Source organism: Miniopterus schreibersii (genome assembly GCF_964146895.1).
Source record: "Miniopterus schreibersii genome assembly, chromosome: 4".
NCBI classification, from domain to species: Eukaryota; Metazoa; Chordata; class Mammalia; order Chiroptera; family Miniopteridae; genus Miniopterus; species Miniopterus schreibersii.
In genome coordinates, this window is record NC_138105.1 from 62,182,453 (window position 1) to 62,204,111 (window position 21,659).

Below are 21,659 nucleotides of genomic sequence, written 5' to 3' on the forward strand. Positions count from 1 at the left end.
GGCTGGATTCCAAAGCCCTCATTACAGCCCTCGTCCGTTGCTGCAGTTCACCGCACGCCACTCTCACCACCTTGCCTTTCTGCCTCTGCAAAGGCAATTTCCTTTGCCTGGAAAGTTCATCAATTTTTCTTCATCTAGCTAATCTTCAGGCCTCAGCTTAAATGTCAGTTCTTCAGAGAGGCCTTCGGGCCTTCAAATATAAACTGCCTGACTTAAAAAAATACTATTGAGTTCTGTATTACCACTTTCTTAACATCACCCTGCTGACAACCCATCCAGCACCTATCTTCACCTCTAGACTGTATCCTCTTTTAACAATAAAATACAGTGTCGAAACTTTTAAAGAATTGTGACAGAGATCATCACCTGGCCTGCAAAACCTAAAATGTTTACTATATGGCCCTATGCAGAGAGTGTACCAATCCCTGGATATGACTGTTTTGTCTTCAGGCCAACTGGCACCATTCCTAATCTGGGATACGCGCTCCATCTGTTATATGGACACTGAGCAATACATCTAATTCATCTACTTTGACAAAGTCATTTCCTGTACTATATCATCCCAGCTGGCTGCCTTATTTCTTTATTTGGGATATAATAGGAAGACATAAGGCATTCTCCTTCCCACAACTCTGCACTGCTAATTTGTTCTTATCTTGATTTTGCATGATATATGGTGAAGGAATGAAGGTGGCCTCATATAGTTCCCTTCACCCCACCCTGGCATTAGCATCTATTCAGCCAGCAGTACCATATCTTCTGAACTGTAAAAATGCTTTTTATCTTGTACCATGCTATTCTTGCAGAGCTATCCATTATTTAACTTGCTTCACAAAGAAATGTAACTGCTGAGTGGCCGGGTGCGGCTCAGCAGTTGAGCATCAACCTATAGTGGTTGGGTTCCTGGTCAGGGCACATGCCCGGGTTGCAGGCTCGATCCCCAGTGAGGGGAGTGCAGGAGGCAGCCAATCAATGACTCTCGTATCATTGATGTTTCTCTCTCTCTCCCTTCCTCTCTCTGAAATCAATAAAGACATATTTTTAAAGAAAATAATAAAAAATATGTATATATAAACCTAGAAGAACAGAGACCACCAGAGGAGCCAGGAGGGGAACAGATGAGAGCAATGAATTTTTGAAAGATGGAAAATGGATAGAAGATTGGTAAATGAAGCTGCAAGTGTAGAAAACTGCAAATGGAGTATCTGTAAAGGGGGCAGATATCAATGAAAGGCCAGCTCAGTCACACCAGAGTCCCACAAAGGTTCATGGATCACAAGTACCAGGAACTGGGCAGGATGGAGAGAGCACTGGATCAAAGTTTATACATGAAGGGATTTATTCCTTATCACCTTCCTACAGACAGTCACCTGCCTGTTTTTTCACTGGAGAAACTGGAAAGCTGCTAGACTCTGAGATTCCAGGAACAAAGGCAGGCCTGGGCGAGGACCAAGAGTGAAACAGGGAGATTAAGTGAAGCCCAGCACACTGACTGGCGCACTGCTGCCTGCAATTTTCTGTGATGTACGCACACCACCCACCCCTAAGCAGGAAGTTGGAGAGTTCATCTCCGGATCAATTAAATGACCCTAAAAAAGAGTTCAAGATACTGACATTTGGGAATTCCCTAAAGACAGGAGAGCACATTGCATTAACATCCTTCAGAGAAGCATACTAGCAGCTAGCCACACGGAGCTTGCAATCTGGTTTTTAAGCCCCTCACTTAGAAGTACGACCATTTGGTTAAGGATCACTAGAAACTGGAAGAAAGCCTGGAACATAAAAAGCAGACCAAAACAAAAAGAAAAAAAGGACTTGGAGGGAAAGCAAGGCATTGCATAAAGGAAAATAAAACTTAAGAAAACAACTATAATTAATTCCATCAGAGAGATAAGAAAATACGTATTAATTCATAAAACAAGAACAAGATTAACTAGAGAAAATCAAACAGCCAGAATATAAAAAAGTTCTTAGAATTAAAACTATAACAAAAATAAAAACATTTAAGAGAAAGGTAAAGGTGAGAAAATAATAAGAAAGCAAAAAAAAGGGGGGGGGCAGATAAAACTAGAAAAGAATTTTATGTGATCAGTCTGGGAGATCCAACATTTGCTTAATAGGTTTTAGAAAGAGAACATAAAAAAATGAAAGGGAGGTATTATCCTGTAGAGTCAGCCCTCGTATCCGAGGATTCTGCATTCGCAGACTGAAAATATTCAGGGGAGAGAAAAATTATGTTGTTACTGTGTAGTTAAGCCTACAATGGCTGCATCTGTACGGAACACATACAGACTTTTTTCTTGTCATTATTCCCTAAACAATACAATTTAACAACAATTTCCATAACATTTAAACTGTATTAGGTCTCATGCGTAATCTAGAGATGATTTAAAATATATGGGAGGATGTGTGTATGTTACATACAAACACCACACCATTTTACGTAAAGGACTTGTGCATCTGCGAATTTTGTTATCCAGAGGAGTTCCTTGAACCAATCCCCCAAGAGTACCAAGGGACCACTGCAGTACAAAGAAATTTCCCAGGTGACAGGGTAATCCTTTAATGTCTAGCACAATTAATTTAAAAACTCTTGCCCAGATATACCACTGTGAAATTGCACTACATATGGGATAAAATAACCATGTGAAAAAAAGCAAAACAGGTTATATACATTATAGAATTAAAAAAAAAGGCATACAAGATTAAGAACAATATTGTGGTTTTAAAAAGAAACACAGGTTTGTTGGCTATTTGAATATTCTGTGAAGTACCAGTTCAAGTTTCTTTGCCCATTCTCCTACTGAGCTGTCTGCTTTTTCTTTTTTTTAATATATCTTTATTGATTTCAGAGAAAGGAAAGGAGAGGGAGAGAGAGATAGAAACATCAGTGATGGGAGTCATTGATCGGCTGCTTCCTGAACACCCCTGACTGGGGATAGAGACCACAACGGGGGCATGTGCTCTGATCGGAAATCGAACCCCGATCGCCTGGATCCTAGGTCGATGCTCAACTGCTGAGCCACGCCCGGCCGGGTTGTCTGCTTTTTCTAATTGATTTGTAGAATTTATTTATTTTAAAGCAATTTATAAGTTAATTTTGCAGAGAATTTTTCTTTAGAGAGAAATCAGATTTCTCATTTTTGCCCTCTTTTGTCACTCATTTGCTAGGATGTAGTTAGAAAAGCCATATGGCCTGCAGATATTCCCTGTGGGTTTCTCTTAAAAGATTAGGAACAAGCATATAAATCTATTTTCATAAAGGGTTGTCTTTGCAATATGATTATTGAACTATTCCTTACAGTAGTCCCCCCTTATCTGTGGTTTCACTTTCCGTGGTTTCACTTTCCATGGTTTCAGTTACCCACGGTCTAAAATTTTAATGGTCTTAAATTATTAAATGGAAAATTCCACAAAACAATTCAATAAACAATTAGTAAGTTTTAAACTGCTTGCTGCTCTGAGTCGTGTGATGCTATCTCTCCCCCAGACATGACTCATCCCTTGCCCAGTATATCCACTGTATATGCTACACTCCCATTAGTCACTTAGTGGCCATCTCAGTTATCAGATCAACTGATTACTGATTGTGTATTGCAGGGCTTGTGTTCAAGTCCCTTATTTTACTTAATAATGGCCCCAAAGTGCAAAAGTAGGAGGAACTCCTACTGGACAACAACTGCAGCTTAATGCTAGCAATTAGGATGTGCCAAGAAGTCGTAAAGTGCTTCCTTTATATGAAAAGGTGAAAGTTCTCGACTTACGGAAAGAAAAATAATCATATGCTGAGGTTGCTAAGATCTATTGTAAGAATGAATCTTTTATCCGTGAAATCGTAAAGAAGTAAAAAGAAATCTGTGCTAGTTTTGCTGTTACACCTCATACTGCAAAAGTTATGGCCAAGATGTGTAATAAGTGCTTAGTTAAGAAGGAAAAGGCAGTAAATTTGTGGGTAGAAGATATAAACAGAACGACAGCAATGTGTTGTGCCAGAAAGCACTGAGTCTATAACGAAGGCTCCCGCAAGGGATCCCTTAAAATGAATGACTGCAGCCCTGGCTGGTGTGGCTCAGCTGGTTAGGGCATCATCCTGTGCACAGAAGGGTTGTGGGTTTGATTTCCTGACAGGGTGAGTACAGGAGGCAACCGATCAATGTTTCTCTCTCACATCAATGTTTCTCTCTCCCCCCCTCCCTTTCTCTCTCTCTCTCGAATCAATGGAAAACATATCCTTGGGTGGGGATTAAAAAAAAATGAGTGACTACATTCACATGACTTTTATTACAGCATATTGCTATAATTATTCTATTTTATAATTATTGTTAATCTCTTACTGTGCTTAACTTAGAAATTAAACTTTATCATAGGTATGTATGTGTAGGAAAAAACATAGTATATATAGGGTTCAGTACTGTCTGCGGTCTTGAAGCATATCTTCCATGGATAAGGGGGGACTACTGTATTTTGAAGACACTAAGGAAAGTGAACACTGAGCCTCAGCTATTTGCTATTACTTGAAACACGACATAGTTTTTCCAAAGGCATTGAAAGTTATGAATGCTGGCTATACCACTGGTTCACCTACGAACTATGTTAGAGAAAAGTGTGTTTCAGGTGCCTTGGCGTCTGAGTTCCTGGCTAATTACTACTGAGGGGAAATCAGCCTCAAAATCTATTACACAGCCAATATGGGGGAATCAGTAACAGGGATTATATAGGTAATTTACTGGCTTAAAAATAATAAAACTTTTTATAAGAATTATTAACTTCACAAATAACGCATTGTAAATTCCATCTTTTATAAACAAAGCAAAATAAAAATATTTCTGTGGATGAAATAACTTGAAAATATTTATCATCATCTTCTCTAAAAGGATATCCCTAAAACACATTCCCTGTCTGAGAATCTGAAGAAAAGTTTTGACCAATCTCGTTTTCCAAGACAAAGCTAACATGGATTAAGTTAACATTTGATAGAGTAAAAAGAAAAACAAACAAAAAACAAACCCTAGAATTAGGTAGTAAAATTCAAAGAACAGAAAGAGTAGAAGTTAGCAGTATTTTCTTTCACTGATTAATTAATGAACTTTGGAAGAGAAAGGCGGTTCTAAGCTTAGAAGCACCTGAAGAAATCAGCAAGCAAGCAAGCAAGCAAAAGATCTGAAAACAGGAGCAAAGTGAAAGGCCAAAGATAGGAAGGGGAAAATATGTGTAACAAATATAGAAGAATAAATCCATAACTTCCTTACCTAGGTGTTCATGTAAATTAATATTAAAAAAATTCATATCCAATAGAATAATTGGTCAGAGGACAAAACCACAATTCCGAATAGATGGATTTTAATTATTAAATATAAATAGGAAAAATATATTACTATTATAAAATGCAAGTTGAAATGGCACCTTTATCCAACCAATTAGCAAATATAAAAATATGTATACATAAAGAAAATACTTAAACAGGAGAGAATTATTTGGGGGAAAAGATAACCTGGCTGAAATGAATATAAATTGTTACAACCTTCTGAAAAGCAAGTAAGTAATATGATGAGATCCTTAAAGTATTTATACTTTCACCTGATAATTCTACTCTGGAGAATTTATCCTAAAGAAATAATCCTGAATACCACAAAAAGTTATAGACATAAAATTGTTTACCTGAAGTGCTATTTACAATATCAAAAACTGGTAATATCTTCAATTTAAAAATATTTGGATGTGATTAAGCAAAGTATGGCATATTAAATCAATGGAAATTAAGCAGTTATTTGTATATGTTAACATTTTAAATGAGGCTAATAACATGGATAAATGCCTATTATAATGGTAAGTGAAAAAGCTATTAAAATAATTACCTATCATACATATAACTGTGTCTGTGTGTACATTATATATAAACTACCTCACCACCCCAAAAAACCTAAGCATAACTAAATCCTAAAAGGGAATAAATTAAAATGTTAGGGTTTTATTTGGTGTTGGGCTGTGAGTGACTCCTCTTCCTCTACTGCTTCCACTCCTCTATAATGAGAATGAGTTGTTCTAATAATGGGAAAAACAATCAACAGTCAATAATCAAAAAGAGCAGAGAGGGTCGAACAGCGTGCAGAGGGACCCTAAATTAGCTGGTTTAAGCTGACACTTACAGTAAACTGTTCGATGTCTCTCTCGAGCCCCACGTTTGGCAGATCAGGCATCATATGAGCCACAACTTTGAAACCAGAATCTTTGGCCAGGTGAAACGACTCACATACTGCCTTCACAGTGTGGCCCCTGAGGCGAGAAAATCCACGTTACACAAATAAATGGGAAACAAGGTTAACACAAGGAACAGAAGAGAAAGAATCTCAAATACATAATGAATAATAATATGGGTGGGGGAGGAAAATCTCAGAAAGTCATTTTTCCATCTCCACCTCTGAGAAAGTCTGAAAGTAAATCATTTTTATTTCTTTTATTTCATTATTGATTTGAGTGAGGGAGAGAGAGAGGAAGGGAGGGAAAGGCTGTTTATGACAAGACTAGGAAGAGAGATAATAAGCATATGTACAGGCAACTGGAAAGAGCCAGTAGAGAAAGCCCGAAAGTCAAGGAGAGGGGTGGAATTAAGAGCATAGAGAGAAGAATGACTCTAAAAGGAGCAATACCTATACCTCTTTCTTTAAGAATGGCAGGAAGGAGGGAAAAATGAGTATGAACATAGATATAGTTGGTGGGAGCAGAGGAAGGCTTGTGAAGGATCATCTGCCACCATATCTTACCTGTTGGTATCTCTGGCCACATCTTCGTAGACACTCTGCACCCCAATCTCCAACCTTGTACAGCCATAGGTCAACATGTCACTTAAATGCCGCTTCATGCAATAATCAGGTCTGGTCTCAATAGTAATTCCAATACACTTTGTGAGGCTCCTCTCAGAATACCTGTGGAACAAATCTAAAAGTAAACAACCTGTCACAGCTTTAGGACATTTCCTCCCATTTAAAGGGTGTCTTCTCTGTTCTCCCAGTATGAGACAGTGGTTAAGAGCATGGGCTTTGGAGTCAGACTGACTGGATTCAAATCCTGGCTCTGCTACTTCCCAACTTTGCAAACAGGAATGCTACTAACCTCTCTGTGCTTCAGTTTTGTTGCCTGCAAAATGAGGTAACAGTGCCTACGCCTCATAGAACTGACATGACTGAACCAGCACACGGCAATGTAATCATCATCATCATCATCCTTCTGCAGTATGCTACAACCATAATCTCTTCGAAAGCAGTGATTTTACCTGTCAAAATCCTACTTTTCAGTTCCTAGCAACAATTTTTCATAAGTGAAAACCACCTATATTATTTATTTCCTATTCTATATTTTTGTCATGTTAAATTAAAGAAAGGGGAGGTATGTATAATGATCATAGGAATAATTTAGGTGAAATATCTTCTACATACCAAAAAAGTCTTTCTGCCAAGCCAATTAATCTTAGCAGTGATTTACAAAATTACGAGTCTTCTTTTCTCTTTTGCTAAAATCACATATCATAGTAGTAAGTACCACTTTAGATTCAAGATGTTTGAGTTAATTAACTTAATGCTGGCCAAAAACCCAGATAACTAAAAATGACTTGCTAAGTGGGCTGCTGATGTGAGGGGAGAGGAACTAATATTTAAAGGCCACTGTGGCCAAGCACAGTGCTATATACTCCATATATACCGAATGCTCCTATCAGCTCTATAAAGTTTGTCTTATTATCTCTATTTTATGGATGAAGAAACTGAAATTCAATGGGATTAAATACTTTGTTCAAGGGTATACAGCTCATAAAATCCAGGTGAGGATTAAAAAAACAAAAACAAACAAAAAACAAAAAGCAGAAAAGGGAGTATATTTAATTAAGTAAATGAGAATATCTTACAATCAGACATTTGAAAACCGTATCATGAACCTTCCTATTAATCGATATTTTTATAAAGCCTACAGTATTCCTGAAAGGATGCCGTTAAGTTAGCAAGCTCAGCAGCACAAGAATGCCTGCACATTGGGCAGGCAATCGTGCAAACGGGAAGTTGTCCAGCAGAAAGAGCAAATTCGCTAGCTAATCTTTCTATTGCACAGCTCGTCAAAGGCCCAGCCACGACATAGAGGAAGCTGCTGCAAGAATGATAAGGTCTCTTCATAAGCAGAGAGAATATAGTACAGAATATAGAGGCAAATCTTATCCTCAAACAGTAATTTAACTCTATTTCAAAATATGTCTTTCTTCTGGGGGAAATATCACGACCTTTTGCAGGAGCAGAAATGGAGAAATAAAAAATATTTCAAGTTTTAAAAAGCCCAAATTTTATTTATAAAATGCTTTTACCACTATATTCTTTTCAGAATTGTATTTTCATTTGAAAAGCAATAAGCAGAAATTCTTATCAAATTTGAACATGAAAAACAATGGAGTATTTTCCTAAAAAACAAAGTATAAGGTCATCTTTCCTGTAAGGTCGGTATATTTTTATCAGAATTTTTGTTAGTGTTACATTTAGTCCTACATATCACTGAATCTGCCTTTTCATTTATCAGAGATGCAGAGATATCAACATGACTGTTCGTTAATATGCAAATGTGCATACAGGTTTTCGACTTATCTAAGTAAAATATTTGAGCTGACATTTTATGGCCTACTATAATCCTCGATATCATTTAGACAGTCACTAACAGTATGGCTATCCTTTAGGACCTAGTTCCTGTCCCATATCTTCCCGGGGCCAACAGACGTCTTAAGTTCTTGGAAATGTGCCAAGTATTTCCCAACCCTGACCATAAACTTCTAAGAGGCAAAGTAAGGACTTGTATCCAGGTCTTCTGATTGTAATTTTACTGTTCTTTTTGGGGCAGTACAGGGTCTTAAAAGCCTCTACCCCACCAGTGTGGGGCTATGTCGAATCCTACACTTTCCTATATGCCATAGGAGGGTCACCAACTATAAAAGATGCTAATGTTCTCTGCAAAACATAACTGAAGCCAATAACTTATGTTGACAACATTTTACACAACGGGGTGGTGGGGATTAGACAATAACCTGGAAATTGAAAAGCAGACGAAAATCAAATGCTACCCAACCTTCAAGACAGCTCAAATACATTTCTCCTCCCATGACACCTTCCCACCACCTCTCAGGAACAACTCTGTGCCCCATTCCCAAAGCATTTTGTCCATACTATAAATACAGTTTGCCTTGTTATTTGTGGATATGCCTGTCTCTCCATTTTGACAGGAAGCTCCTGGAAGGCAGTATCAGCTTGAACACATTTAAAGATAACTACTTAAAGGCTTCAGCACTAAAAACACTCCTTCAATATATAAAAAAAAACAAAAAACAAATATGAAAACCGAACATATGATGTAGGCATAACTGAGGACAAAGGAGGCCTCTCTTCACTTCCAGGGCAGCCTCTAGATAATTCCACTGCTTACCTTTCATCTTGCAAACAATCAACCCTAGAAGAAGCCTACTAGCACTAGGTCAGGTATCCTACAGGAAGTAAAAATATAGCAGTTCTTGTCCCAGACGTGCTTAACAATCTAGCTGCAGGGATAGGGCATGCAAATAAAACCAAGGTCCACTTAAGAACAAAGCCAGAAGTGGCAGAAATAAAAATAGATATAGATGATTTCTTGGGAGGCATACTTCTATTTCGGAAAGGAAAAAAGTGGCCTCTAAAAGTGATTTTACTGTCTCCTTCCTCTAAGGGACAGTGAAGAAATGCAGCACACCGATGTTAGTCTCTTTATAATAGTCTGGAAACTGTTATTTGATTCACTCAAGGCTGTGGCATCAAAGAACACTTCTCATTACTACTGATATGCTGCAGTCCTCTTTAAAGAAGTCGGATGTGCCTTAGTCCAGCCCTGTGTGAAATCTCACTGGAGCTCCAGGTCCAAATTCCTGAAAGGCTTATGGAAAGTTTCCTACACGGACATCTCTCTACCTCAAACTCAATCTGCTCAGACCAAATTGCAAAGTAGATGATAATGGTAAATGTTATTTACCATTATTAAATAATAAAAAATTTTGAGTAAATAATAAAATTAAAATAGATTAATAGGTGAAATATTATTTTCATTAGTCACAATGTACAAACTCTTCTCTGCATCTACAGTCCCAAAATGAGTAAGCAGATTTTATAAACTTCTTTGGATAGCCAAAGATTTGTTTGAACTGCTAAAAAACGTCTGGGGTATTGATGTAATTCCTAAGAAGTAGCACCACAGAACACTTTTTTTCCCTATAATCGTATCTGGAAACTATCTCAAAATTTTATGTTCTAGACAATGCTGTGCTAGTGATATTCTAGACTTAAGGATGATTGAGCTAAATGTTTGGTGTGTTTGAGGATTAAAAGATATTTATTCCCCCCATCTATTTTTTTGATGGTGGTCAATTTTGCTTCCTGGATATAATAGGATTCTGCCCAACACAAAATGTAGAAACAGAGAGAAACAGAATTTTGATTTTTAAATGAGTACTACCTATGAAAAACTAAACTGGTGACACTGTAGCTTAGAGACTAATTAGAGACCCTTGCTCCCTCTTTCATGCTAGTTGACAAGGTTTAACATGTATGAAAATCAAGCCATAACATTCTGAGTTTTGATTCTTTCAATAGCTGACAAGAATGCTACAATTTTATACTCCTAAAGACAGCTAAAGAATCACAGTCATTACACATTCTTTTAATATTATATTCACATTCAAATGTAAGGGCTATATATACAAACATATTATAGAAATTTTTCACTGTCAGAAAGTTACTGCTAGATAAAGAATAACTTGTGAACTCATATTTTAGATAAAAATTCTCATTCCAATACAAATCTTCAAACCACAGAATGTCAGAGAAAGAAATAATTTTAGAGATAACCTAGTTCCACTTCCCCACCTTTACAGATGGAGAAACAAGCACAGAATAAATAAGTGGCTTAAGCCTGGTCATAATATAAGTAAGAGAAATAAGTGTGGAACCTAAGTCTCCTAATTCTTAAAGCACAGTTCTTCCCACTGCATTCATTTAACCTGTACTAACCACCTTCTATCCTTAAGGCACTGTACTAGATATAAAGGATATTCTCTCTTAAAAAGACATTTCCTTAAAGAATGTAGAAAAAAGTATTATACAAAATTAGGCAATAGCAGTATTCACTAAAACTATTATTCTTGGCTATTGAAAACCAAAGGGAGGGGTGATTAAACTGGTAGATGAAAATGCAATTGTATCGATAATAACAGTAAATGTTAACAGATAATTAAAAGGCAGACATTGTAAAAATGGATTAAAACAACAAGACCCTTCTACTATAGATGCTGCCTGCAAGAAACCCACTCAATAGAGGGACACATATGGGTAGGAGTATATGGATGGAAAAAGATAAGACACTGGGAAAACAGTAAGCACATGAATGCTGTAATAGCGAACTTAACATCAAATAAAGGAAACTTCAGGGATAAAGGACATTTCATAATGATAGAAAGGTAATTTCATAGTGATATAAAGTTCATACATCAGGAAAACAGCAATCATAAATGAATATGCACCTAAAAACAGATCTTCAAAATAAATTTCATAATATAACCAAAGAAAAAGTGGACAATTCTTCAACCATGGTTGAATATTTAATATCCCTCTGTTAGCAACTGATAAAACTAGAAAGAGGGGGAAAACACCCAAAGATAATCTGAACAATATGGTCAATCACATTGATTTAATTGATACTTATAGACCGTTACATCCAACAACTGCAGAATACACATTCTTGCAAATACACATATAGTATGTTTACCAAGAGACACCATTTTGTGCCAGGCCACAAAATAAATCTTAATAAAAAAAACAACTTAAAAAACCCTGAAATCATACAGAATAGACCCTCTCTGACCAAAACAGAATTAAGTTAGAAATCAATAACAACGAGATATCAAAAAAACCTCCATGTATTTAGAAATCTGGAAATTAAACCACCCATTTCTATATACTCTATGGGTCAAAATATGAAGAATTTTAGAAAATATTTTGAATTGAATACTTAAAATACAAAATATCAAATGTGCGGGATTCAACTAAAACAGTACTTAGAGGAATACTCTGAGCTTTAAATACTTACATTAGAAAAGAAAAAAGGTCTATAATAATGGCCAAGCTTCTATACTTTATTTAAGTAAAAAAAGAGCAAAGTAAGCTCAAAGAAAGAAGATGATAAAAGCAGAAAACAGTGGAGGACATAAACAAAAGCAAAAACTAATTCTCTAAAAAGAACAAAATGATAAATCTCTAATCAAGAAGAGAGACTATAGATTACCAATATCAGTATTATAAAAGGGTGATCACAACCATCCTACAGACATTAAAAGCATAATAAAGAATATTGCGAACTTAATATCAAAAAGTTTGACAACTTGAATGAAACAAATTCCTTGAAAAATATAACTTACCAAAACGGACACAGATGAAACAGAACACTTAAATATCCCTATATCTATTAGAGACAATGAATTAATCATCTAAAGCTCTCCCATAAAGAAAACTCCAGCCATGGTTGGTTTTACTGGGGAGTTCTTACAGACATTCATGGAAGATAAAACACTCATCTTATATGAACTCTTTCAGGAAATAGAGAAAATACTCCCCAAGTTGTTTTATAGGACTGGCATAACACTAACACCAAAATCTGACAAAGAAATTGCAAACAAGGATATGACAGACCAATATTCCTCATGAACATAGACACAAAATGCTTTAATAGTATTAGCAAGTTGAAATCAGTGATATATAAAAGGGATAATACATTATGACCAAAAAGGGTTAATCCTAGGAATACAGGTTAGTTTAATATTTAAAAAAATCAACCAAAGTAATCTACATTATCAGGTGAAAGAAGAAAATCATGTGAGCGTTTAAATAGATGATGCAGCAAAATCATTAGACAAATGAGTTAATAAAACATTAAAAGTTTTCCCTGTATTATTGGGAAGACAAACAGGCCCATTCTGACCACTTCTATTTAACACCGTCCTGAATGTCGTAGCCACTGCAATAAGGCAAGAAAAAGAAAAGGAGGCAAATCTGAAAGGAAAAATTAAAACGCACTGTTATTTGCAGATTATATGATTGTTTATGAAGAAAATCCTTGCAGATTTACAAAAACAACTTTTAGAACTAAGTAGTGAATTTCATAAGGTCATACAATATGAGGTTAATATACAAAAATCAACTTTATATCAATATACAGTCAGCCCTCTGTATCCACAGATTCCCTATTTGCAGATTCAACCAACTGTGAATAAAAAATATTTGGGGGAAAAAGTTACATTGTTGCTGATAGGTACTGTGTAGTTAGGCCTATGATGATTGCTGGGTGTCTCTGTACTGAACATGTACAGACTTTTTTCTTGTCATTATTCCCTAAACAATACAGTGTAGCAACTGTTTATATAGCATTTACACTGTATTATAAGTACACAGGAAAGATGATCTAAAGTATATAGGAAAATGCACATAGGTCATATGCAAATACCATGCCATTTTATAGAAGGGATTGGGCATCTGTGGATTTTGGTATTCACAGGGGGGTCCTGGAACCAATCTCCTATGGATACTCAGGAACAACTATACTAGCTGCAAACAATTTTAAAAAATTCCATATTCTACAGCACCAACAAACATATTTTGGAATAAATTTAACAAAGGCTTAGAGTACCTGTACACTATTACTAAGAGAAATTACACTATCTGACTTTTAAGATACACTATAAAGCTGCAGTAATTAAGACAGCGTGGTACTGTTATTAAGAACTGAAAAACAGGCCAGTGAAACAGGAGAGAGCCCAGTTTCACATTTATACAGTCAATCGACTTTTGACGAAGGTGCTAATACAATCTAAGTGGGAAAGGAAAGTTTTTAAACAACTGATGCTGAAATAATTAGATAGCTATATGGGAAAAAAAGGAACATGGACTCCTACCTCACACTACACATATAAATTAATTCAAGGTGGATCATAATCCTAAATATTAAAGTTAAATACAAAAACTAGAACTAGAAGAAAACAAGAGAATATTTTCTTGCCTTGGGAGTAGGCAAAGGTTTATCAGAGACAATACAGAAAGCAATAACTGGGAAAGAAAAAACTGCTAAATTAGATTTCATCAAAATAAAAAGTTTCTGCTCCAAGATTATCACTAACATAATGAATAGTCAAGCCACAGACTGGGTTTTCCTATTTGCAAAAAGGAGATCTAACAAAGGATTGCTATTCAGGATATATATATATATATATATATATATATATAACAGCTGAATAAAAAATAAATTTTAAAAGACACTTCACAAAGAAAATATATAGAAAGCATAAGCATATAATAAAGTGCTCAACATCATTAGTCAGAAAAATGCAAATTAAAACCACAATGAGACACTACTGCATAACCACTAGAATGGCTAATTAAAGACTGACAACAGTGTATGTCGGCGAGGATGTGGAACAGCTGAATGCTCATATACTACTGGTAGGAGTACAAATGGTACAACTACTTTGGAAAAATGTCTGGCAGTTTCTTATAAAACTAAACACATGACGTAGCAATTCCACATCTAGTTATTACCCAAGAGAAATAAATATATGTTCACAAAAAAGCTTACAAGTATGTTCACTGGAATTTTACTCAGAATAGCCATAAGCTGGAAACAGCCAGCAGATGTCTATCAACAGAATGAACATATAAACTGAGCTCTACGTATACAATGGAATAATACTCAGCACTCCAAAAGTAACAACTACTGAAACATCCGACAATGTTGACGAATCTAAAATATTGCGTTCAGCCCTAGCTGGTTTGGCTCAATGGTTAAAGCATCGGCCCTCGGACTGAGGGGTCCCAGGTTCAATTCCAGCCAAGGGCATGTACCTCGGTGGCAGGTTTGATCCCCAGCCCTGGCTGGGGTGCATGCAGAGGCAACCAATCAAGGTGTTTCTCTCACATCAGTATTTCTTTCTCCCTTCCATTCTCTCTGAAAAGCAATGGAAAAAATATCCTTGGGTGAGAATTAAAAAAAAAAAAATAAATATATATATATATGATATAGTGTTCAGTGAACAAAGCCTTACAGACGAGTACAGGCATGCCTCCTTTTATTGCACTTCACTATACTATGCTGCCAGAGATACTGCATTTTTTGCAAATTGAAGGTTTGTGGCAACCCTGCTTTGAGCAAGTCTATTGGCACTATGTCCCAACAGGCTCAGATGATGGTTAGCATTTTTTAGCAATAAAGTACTTTTTAATTAAGGTATGTACACTGTTTTTTAGACATAGTGCTATTGCAGATTTAATAGACTACAGTATAAATATAACTCTTATATGCAAGGGGAAACCAAAAAATCCACGTAACTCCTTTTATTGTGATATTACTCATTTTACTGTGGTGGTCAGGAACCAAGCCAGCAAAATCTCTGGGGTATGCCTGTAGATGCTGTATGGTTCCCTTTATATAAAGTTCTAGAGCAGGCAAAACGAGCCCACAGGACCAGGAGGAAATGAGAACAATGGCTGCCTCTGCGAGGTGCGATGGGGAAGTTCTGTGGCACCAGTATTTGCGTTTGTTCGAGCCAATTAACTGATCACTTAAGATCTCTGATTTCATTGTACGTATACTTACAAAAGACACCACAAACTGCAAACCAGTTAATGATGTGCATGACGATGTATCTGGGGAGAAGTGTACTGAAGTCTGCAACTTACTTGGAAATGCAACAAAACAAAACAAAAAAGAAAGAAAAACGAGGGAATGATAGATGGAGGACTGGATAGTTGAATAAATGTGATAAGCAAGTATTGTAGACCACCACCACATGTATACGGTACTCACTGGAAAGTTCAATTCCTGTTTGTTTGAAATACAATGTTGAAACAAAAACAACTAATATCTCTTCTTAAGATGACTAAGACTGTATCCTAGGTTGGGCTGCCAATGATAAGGATCCTGGTCACCATCTATAAAAATCTAATTGACCAAAGGAGGAAGTAAAAGCGGTCAATACATAAAGTGAGTGGTGGGGAAGTATTAGAGCCAAAGCCCAGAAATGCAGGAGGGTCTGAAGCCTGCCAGAAATAAGGCCCAGGGCGACTAGGCAGGAGACAGCACTTTCAGACACTCCTAGGCTGCTTTTGCTTTCTTCATAATCCTGTGAGTCTATGAAACTGTCTTCTAGGCCTGGGAGCCAGCATTTCCTAGCAGCACTTTAGCTTTTCTAATAAACATAAGACATAACTGAAGGATTCAAAATCATTGATTGGGGTGGGAGGGGGAGAGGAAGGACTGGAAACGAATTAAAAATTCCACAGGGAGAGGGTATGACTCACCCACTCCTTGATGGGTAACTACCCTTTTAAATTGCATCTTGTGAAAACAGCCAAGGAGCATTAAAGATTGAATGTAAAACTGCTTCTGGGCAGAGCTGATTAAAAAGGAATAAAAACTATTTTAAAAGGTTGTTCTGAGTTATTTGGCAAAATTTGCATTTTGGTGAATGCGTGACTCAGATCCCACTGCGGGTCCTTTTCATCTCCAGAGCTATGACTTTTAGAGGACAATAGTCACCAGTAATTGTTGCTCTCTGGAGACGATTGAAGAGTCTCAGTCTAGCTGACAGAAATCAGTGATTATCACCGCTTGATTTAATGAGCCTTCACAGAAACCTTTACCTGCTTTGTCCTTGAGCTTTCTGTTCACTCAGCTTTCCAATTTTTCCACCTGCAAGGATATAACATACTTTTTGCTACTAACTTGCCATAAATAATAACTAGGTTCAGTTTTTAGGGCTTTTTCTTACTCTTTTAATCTTTCAAATAAGAAACAAAACTTTAATGAGATTAGACACATGATAACAAAACGGGGACAAACGAATTAACCCTAATTTGAACAGACTTTTAACTTTAAACATTACTGGCTCATGTAATTTTTAACTGAATTTAAAATAAATATCTCTGCTAAGCTAATGAAAGTATTGCATCTGTAAAGTTAGCATGCAAAAACGACTAATATCAACTATTAGTAAATGAAATAGGAAGTTCATCACTTTCTGAGAGAGGTCAGCCACCTGGGTAACCCAACCAGTTTTTACCAATACCCTCTGGGCAAAGTAACACAGAGAACAACAAGGGAAACATCATATCCAAAAAATTTGAAGAAAACATGTTATGTCCAAAACACAGTATCTCTGGGCTGCTTTATTTCACAAAGATGTTAACATTTGAAAACAGTTTTCTATACCTCTAGTTCTACAGTACAATCCAGGCTACAGTTTCTTCAAATTACATGACATTTCCCTAAAAAACAAATACCAACTCTATTATGGGAAGTTGGTAGTAAAACTTTACCTCAGCAAAGCAAACAAGATGTCACAAATCGGCTTTTTTTAGATTATCTCATAAAAGCACAGAGACAAGGAGAAAAGAGCAAACATGTCAAGTATGGCTTGGCGGGGCTTTACGGCTCCCAGATCGTACTTCCACTACTTCCCAAGAGCCATTCATGAGATTTGCTGCAATGAAAACTCAAATCATATATAAATTTTAATCTGAAAGCAAAGTGTTGCCCTCTTGAGGTAAACTGAAGAACAGAAAGAAAACAATGCTAGCTTTGCAGAGAACATTACAGAAGGAGGCTTTCTCCTCCAAAGGGCTTTTCTACAAACATATTGTGATCTGTGATCTGAAGCTAGCTAGTTGTGATATAAAACTCCATTTTCACTCCAACAATAGACACCTTACAAATACCACTAGGCATCAGAACATTTCTGCAAAAATAAAGCTAAAACTTCACACTAAGAAGAAAGCAAAATTTTTAAAGTTTCAATTGATGAAAATGTCAAACCAGATGCATCCTAAAAATTCATTACCCAGCTCTTCAGTTGGCCTCGCTCATGCAACTCAGGGGACCCAAACTATAGACTGAAAAGCTTTGTGGCAAACTTTTACAGGGGCTGTAGGAGTTGGGGGGCAAGGCAAGTCCAGTACATTTTTATAGCTCAATTCCACTTAATATGCAAGGTCTGCAACACAGGAATAGCTGCACTGAGAAAAAGAGTATGTAACATATAAGCGTGGGTAGAAAATTGAATGGTCCTGATAGATTATCCTTCTAGGGAATTAATTTCAGTCAGTAACCCTCTGAGGTACTGTTCCTATTCCAATGTCACGCGGCCTTGAACTAATTAAAGCTGTTTTTCCTCAAATTACATATAATTCTATGATAAGCTATCATTTGATTTTTTCAGTATTACTAAGAAGAACGAGTTGGATGACATCATTACTCCTCTAAAGTTTGAAAGACTTCAGTGCTTGACTAATAAGCATGACTCATTCATGAGTGATCATGGTTTTGAATGAGCAATAAAAATATGGTCACCATCTCATCCTGTTACTATAGCCCCTGTAGGAGGAAGAGATCACACTGGCCAGCTGTTGCTAAAGTCTAGATTCATGGATACAGAATTAACCTGTCACATTATCTGAGGCAATCAAAGTAGGTTTCTCACACACACTCTCCCAGTGCTGAACTCTTTACACAGGCCTCTCGAGCTACCCTTGATATTTATTTCAACTTATGAAAAAGCTTGTCTATTTTTTTTCACTTTTATAAACCCAAGGGAGAGTAAAAGAAGTTAAGGGGATAGGAGAAGTAGGAAGGGCACAAAAAGATGTTCTTAGCACCAATTCCTTAAATTCTAGCACCAATTCCTTAAATATCATCTATGAGCAGATAATCCCAAAATTTGTATGGTGAGCCCAGACATCTTTTGTACAGCCTAACTGATATCAAATTGGATGTATCCTAGGCATTTCAAACTTAACCTACCTTAAAAACAAAACAAACTAATAAAAAAACCCTCTTGATTTTCTCCATAAATCTGTTCTTCCCTCTGTCTTCCACCCCAGTATGTGGCACTACCCATTAAATCATTTCCTACAAGCCAAACCTGAGAGTCATCTTTGACTGCTTCCTCTTTCTTACCCCCAACCCAATCCAAAGTCCTGCCAGTTGCAACAACAAATACAGCTCTAATCCACCTTCTCCCCTCCACCCTCACCTGCGCTAGGAAGGACACAACAGTCTTCTCTCTGGTTTCCCACTTTGACTCCTGGAACTCTCTAATCCAGCAATTTTCAACCCGTGTGTCGCAAGAATTTTTAAAACATGAAATAGCTGACTATTTAGTCCGGGGCACTGACTTCTTTTCCCTTAGGTTACACACACACACACACACACACACACACACACACACACACACACACACAGACACACACACAGACACACACACAGACACACACACAGACACACACAGACACAGACACAGACACAGACACACACACACACACACACACACACACACACACACACACACACACACACACACCCCCCCCCCCCCCCCCCAGCCAACACAACAATAGCCGTTCAGTGTGAATAAATCTAAATTATACCTTATTTTTTTCCAGGTTGGCAAAAAATATATTTTTGGTGTGCCACAGAATTTTAGTAGCTTGCATGCCATGAGATGCAAAAGGTTGAAAATTGCCGCTCTAATCCATTAGCCAGACAATAGCCAGAATGACCTTACTTATCACACTGAATAAGTGACTCTCCTGCTTAAAACCACTCATCTACTTCCTACTGCATTTCAAATAAAATTTTAATTCCCCAAGAGCATATATAATCTGGCCCATACCTAACTTTCAAGCTCACCTCATGATTTTCTCCCTTGTTCACTGGAATCCATCCACCTTGGCCTCCTCTCTGTTCCTAGAAAATCCAAGTTCTTCCCCATTTCAGTGCCTTTCACTTTCAGTGCTCTTGGTCTGACTGAGTCTTCCTTACACTTCAGGTCTCAGCTTAAATATCACCACTTTGAATAACCCTATTTACTCTCTAGCACAGTAGCCTATTTCCATCATAGCACTTACTGTTTATTATTTGTTGAACTAGGAAAATGTAAGTACCATGAAGGCAAGGATAGCATCCGTCTTGTTCACCATGCTGTTCCCAGTGCCTGTAACAGTGCACAGTACCTAGTGTGCCCTCAATAAACATTCAGTAAATAAGAGGGACTAGCCAGGTGTTCCTGAAACTTCTGAAAATAAAAAACAACTATTTTAAGATTTCACTTCTTAAATCATTGAACTATATATGAAACTCTGGAATTCTTCTTGCTAAAAATTGAGATATGAGGTATCAAAAGAATGCGTAATTCACTTCTGTTTTGTCAACTAGACTTTGGAATGAATAAATCATCCCATTCATAAACAAATTAATAATTATTAAAAAGTAGCTATTAATAAAAGAATGGTTATTAAATAATAGCCACTTGTTTTGTTGATTTTGTAGCAGCTAAATGTTTCAGAGGACCCAGTGCTCTTTTTGGATGGGCTAAAAACTCAACTAGCTCAACACTACTCCTGCAGTTTAGACTAGCCTAAGGCTGAAAAGATCTTCACAGTGATTTTGTGAACCACACTTTCTCTGAGAATACTAATGTCAATAAACCATACTCACTTAAGGGAAAAAAAAAAAAGGATTATTTCAATAGAAATAATACAGTCTCACAAAACAAAAGGAACTACAAGAACTAGGGATGTATGAGATGACACATGTTAACTTAAACTTATTGTGGCATTCAGGTCATGATATATGTAGGTCAAATCATTATGCTGTATATCCTAAAAATATACTCCAGTGCTGGAAGTCAATACATCTCAATAAAACTGGGGAAAATGTATTTAACCTTACAACCCATGAAAAGTATACAAATAAAAATAATGAAATCCCATGTTACTACTCCCCCACCCCCCCGAAAAAAAGAATTAGGAACGTAGATATAGAGCCAAAGGAATTCTCATAGGCTGCTGCTAGGAAAATAAATTGACAACCACTTTGGAGAATATAATAAAATAGTAATTTCTTACTTGACTGCTTCGTAAATATTGTTGGAGGTATGTCCTGACAAGGCATCATGTAAGTTTCGAATAAAATAATCTCTGTATTCTTCGGGAAGGGCCATAAATGTTCCACCCATCACAATAAACTCCACTTTATCCACACTGTGACCAAGCTGTTTCAACTGAAAGACACATAAATTAATCAGCATTAAAAAATGTAGTCACTATCCTAGGAGGGTGTTGCAAATTTCTAATTTTATTTTGCAGTGTTTTCATCAGTATAGTTTAAAAATAAGAAGCAATTAAACATACTTAGCAAATTCTGTGGATTAAAAAAATAGACTCCAGATTCTGAAAGAAAAAAAATATTATAGCTCAAATAAGGAGGGAGAGTGAGAATTAAAAATAATAAACAAGAAGCTTGACATTAATACCTACAGAGCTGAGTGGAAATTTAAAAACACAAAGAATATAAACTAGAAAGCAGTAAAGGCAAAAATAAGCAACTATTTATCAACCCTGTATTTTATGCTAGACTTTGTGGTAAGCCTTGGGGACAACGAGGATAATTACATGAAACAATTAGGACTCGATGTAAATGAAAGGAATAAAAATACTGGATTAGAAACAAAAATTAAGAAAACAGTTTTAAATTAAAACTTTAAAGTTTTAAATCCATTGTGAAGATTCTGGACATAG

At 36.6% G+C, this 21,659-nt stretch overlaps 1 protein-coding gene across 1 annotated transcript in view; it reads right to left on the reverse strand.

Annotated features, from left to right (window-relative positions):
* ELP3 (elongator acetyltransferase complex subunit 3) overlaps positions 1–21,659 on the reverse strand; it is a 75,335-nt gene that overhangs the window by 37,200 nt on the left and 16,476 nt on the right. The window contains exons 7-9 of the mRNA XM_081137330.1: positions 20,988–21,142; positions 6,762–6,923; positions 6,147–6,273 (exon numbers count right to left, since the gene is read on the reverse strand). Coding sequence (XP_080993456.1) covers positions 6,147–6,273; positions 6,762–6,923; positions 20,988–21,142 — 444 coding nt within the window. The remainder of the gene's footprint in view (positions 1–6,146; positions 6,274–6,761; positions 6,924–20,987; positions 21,143–21,659) is intronic.